Raw genomic sequence first — 3614 nt, forward strand, 5'->3', positions numbered from 1 at the left:
AAGATTTTGTATAGATAAAGGCCGAGCCCTTTCCCCTGCACTAAATGGGCCTGGTTATATGGATCAGATTATGTGATTATTATTTGTTCCAGATCATATCCTTGATTACATCAGTTTCTGAGCTTGTCTTGATTCAAGACAGAAGGTTTTTGAGTATAATGATTGCTTCACAAGATGGTTGACTCCATTCGAGAAAAACTAAAGAACATGGAAAGGTGGAACAGTAGTAGCTTAGAACTGTGAATAATGTTGGAGAAACTGCAATCTGAAATATGTATAGGCAAATTCTGCAGGCATTCACACAAACTACGCAGCAGATGTTTGTTATTGCTTTTCCACACACTAGTATGTGATCACAGATGACGATATGTATACATATCAAGTCTGAAAATATAAAGTAGCAGCCATAGTTTAAGTAGTATCAAGATTTTCACACACATGGAATGAAAACAGACAAACTCTCAAGAAGAGAACGCATAGGGATCCTTCCAAGCTATACATCAGCAGGCGTGGTACAGCTTCTAGAACTGGCAGCACCATATCACAAGCATCCTGCATTTATCACCAGTTCTTTAGGAGAAACAAGAAGAATAAAGTTAATCAAGTGTTGGTTTGTAGGATTTCAATTAGTCTTGCTTATTAGTTTTCTGAGAAACTTACAATATGGTACAATCTTCCATCGCTGGTTATCTCCCTTGTTCCATTGCCACAGAACAATAGTAGTACCATCATGGACTCCACCAGATTTCTTATCACCATTGAAAGCATCCACATTCAGGCGAATGTTATTAATCATTCTTACAGCTCTATAACCATCACCCAAGTCCGTGCTCTCACTCCATAGTATGGACTCATCAAGCTGATCTGACTTGTAAGGTGTCAGTTGCACCTGCAGACAAAAACCTTTTTCAGGAGAGATTTAATGTTGATAATTGCAAAGTATCTCTTTTTTACTGTCTGAAAAGAACAAATTATGATGCACACACAATTTTTTGCTACTGTAGGAATCAAGAGAGAAGAGGTTGGTGAAGTCATGAGTGCCACAGCTAGGCTAGCTTCCAAGATGCCTAATCTCAGCACATGGGAAGGGGAGAAAACCATGCTTCTCATTTTACAAGAAAAGAGGGAGAGCATTTTAGCAGTGAGAATAGCTAAATTACCCAGGAAATGATAGAAATGTGTTCTTGACCATGATAGACCGCTTCAATAAATTGAACAGCACGTCAGCTACCCTAATATCGTAACAATTGTATTATGTTACAACAACCATATGCCAGCCAATTTGGCCGAATAACAGATGACAACAACCTACAGTTGTGACTCAGATACTGCCCAATGTATCACATGAAAAGAGGAATAGGAATGCAATAATTTCTTCGACTTGTTCTAATAGCATGGACAACATGAGCAACATAAAGCAAAAGAGTCCATGAAATATCAAATTCTTGTCTATAATGAGAATAATGTCTCTTTCTTCTCACCAATCAACAACCACCATCAAACAAAGAGAATCAGAAGCTTCTCTATATAGAATTAAAAAGCCTGGGTCATACCAAAACTAAAAGGTCATATCAATCTTATGCAATAATTGAATGTCTGTCAACTGTTAAGCAACTTCAAACCCAATCATATCCCAAAGACAAGAGACTATGAGAATTTCTTAAGTGGCATAAAACAGTGTTATCAATCCTGACATAAGAAAAAACTAGTGTTTTGCATAAAATTCGAAGGAGAAACGACTGCTTCCACATAAATTGAAACTAAAGTGAGACATAAAAATTCAACAAGAACAGCAGACCTAAAGGTATAAATTCTTTGTTCATCATTGGCAAATGTTGTATAGCAAATGCTCCTGAAAACAAAATTGAAAGAATGTTCTGCAAATAAACGAAGAGCCTTCCTAGGGGTCAGGCTGAAGCCAGAAGATTAGAGAAATGTACAGGGTGATCATCAGTTATGAACTATCAATTCTTCTAATAAAATTGCATAAAGAAAATAAAAGATAGAACAAATATTCAGTTGGTAAAAGGATGCCATTCAAATTGCACAATCCCTATCTCTTAAACAAAAGAGTATCAACGGAAAGTACAACTGGGTAGGCAGCATGTGAAATGAACAGAAATAAAGAAATTTCAAAGGCACAGTGAATTCTTACAGGATGAGTAGCTCCAACGGAATGCTTAATGGCTTGACCAGTGACCTTATTAACCAGAGCAAAGCTGGGGAAACCCACCTCATCTTTCGCTCTGGTGCTGTACTTCTCATCTTTGTACCAGTGCTACAACAACAACAACAGCAAAAGTAGCCTCTAAATCAACATAAGATCTCTGTCGTTTATCAGTGAAAAGGGTTTTTGGGTTGTCAATTAGTGTGTTAAGTGAAGTAAAAAAAAAGGCTTAGAACAATATCAGGAGGGCAAAATGGGTATAATTACATAGAATATGAAAATTATTTCTGACGAAAGCAAAGCAGATTACAGATCAAACCAAATCGTATAAAATAACCAAGTGGACAATTTAATACTAATAGCCAAAAATTCGATTTAAGCATAATGTAATTCTGCTAATATAGTTAATAAATACACACCTGGAACTCATCAGAGGGATCGGATGGGGCAAGAATGACCTTGCCATCTCTTATGGTAAGATGAAAGCCAGGATTAGCTTTGCAGTAGACTTTAACAGTAGGTTTCTTGGAGAGCTCAGAAAGAGAAGCAGAATGAGAGTGATCGTGAGGGATAGATGGTAAGTGGGGCCTGAAAGAATGATGACCTTCAATTTGATGATCAACCCTTTGATGGCTACTTTCATGTGCAACATGTGTCACATGTGCTGATGGTGGTGAGTAGTTGGATGAACTATAGTCAGGCTGCTGGGTACCACCACTATGGTGCAGATGGGTAACATGGCTTGGCGGTGGTGGATATACAGTTTGTTGGTGGTAAGATGGTGGCTGGGCAGGTGGGGGTGCTGCAAAGCCAGGTTGCTGGAAGTATGGGGATGGTGGTGGTGGTGATGGCCCATCAAAGCTAGTTGGTTGGTAGTGTGGTGGTGGAGCAAATTCATTGTGTTGATGATGCGGTGGTTGTGATGGTGGAACAAATTCGTTGTGGTGATGACATGGTGGTTGCCTTTCTTCGTTTTCCCGATCATCATTTCTATTGTGGTGAGTGTGACGGTGGTTGTGACCAAAAGGGTATTCCATCTGTTGGGTTGTGAGCTTTCCTCAAGTTTAGACTTTTGAATGTGATCTAAACAACTAGAAGCCACTTCTACTTTTCTTTTATCTTCTCTATAGCTTGGTAATTTAATACATATTAATTTGCATTTATTTTTCCCTTTATGAAGGCTTCCATTGAGGTCAGGCCAAACCCAAAAATATCTTTAATTCCGGAAATTAGAAATATTATATCTAATTAGTAGTAGCCACGTAAATCCCAATTAAAGCGGCTAACTCAACAGTACAAAGTCAAATCCTTACTAGAGAAGGAACCCAGCAAAACCGTCCCCTATTATGCCTCCCGCGTTGCCGTCGTTTCACCAACTGACCTATCGCTAAGCCATTGCCAAGGCCAATTCATATGCTTGCTGAAATCTGGCTGTCATCAATTGAAG

General features: G+C 38.6%; 1 protein-coding gene across 2 annotated transcripts; it reads right to left on the reverse strand.

Annotated features, from left to right (window-relative positions):
- Positions 1-296: 296 nt before the first annotated feature.
- On the reverse strand, positions 297-3310 carry EULS3 (hydroxyproline-rich glycoprotein family protein). 2 transcript variants are annotated; one of them, XM_007030166.3, is made up of 4 exons: positions 2587-3310; positions 2156-2278; positions 661-889; positions 297-552 (listed from the first exon to the last, which is right to left on the reverse strand). In XM_007030166.3, coding segments are annotated over exons 1-4 (972 nt in total). In that variant the 5' UTR covers positions 3205-3310; the 3' UTR covers positions 297-550. The 2 variants fall into 2 exon arrangements, with proteins under 2 accessions (XP_007030228.3, XP_007030226.3); XM_007030164.3 differs by having other exon boundaries at positions 297-570.
- Between the last annotated feature and the right edge of the window lie 304 nt (positions 3311-3614).

This window comes from Theobroma cacao, chromosome 5 (assembly GCF_053813885.1).
Source record: "Theobroma cacao isolate CCN51 chromosome 5, ASM5381388v1, whole genome shotgun sequence".
Lineage (NCBI taxonomy): Eukaryota > Viridiplantae > Streptophyta > Magnoliopsida > Malvales > Malvaceae > Theobroma > Theobroma cacao.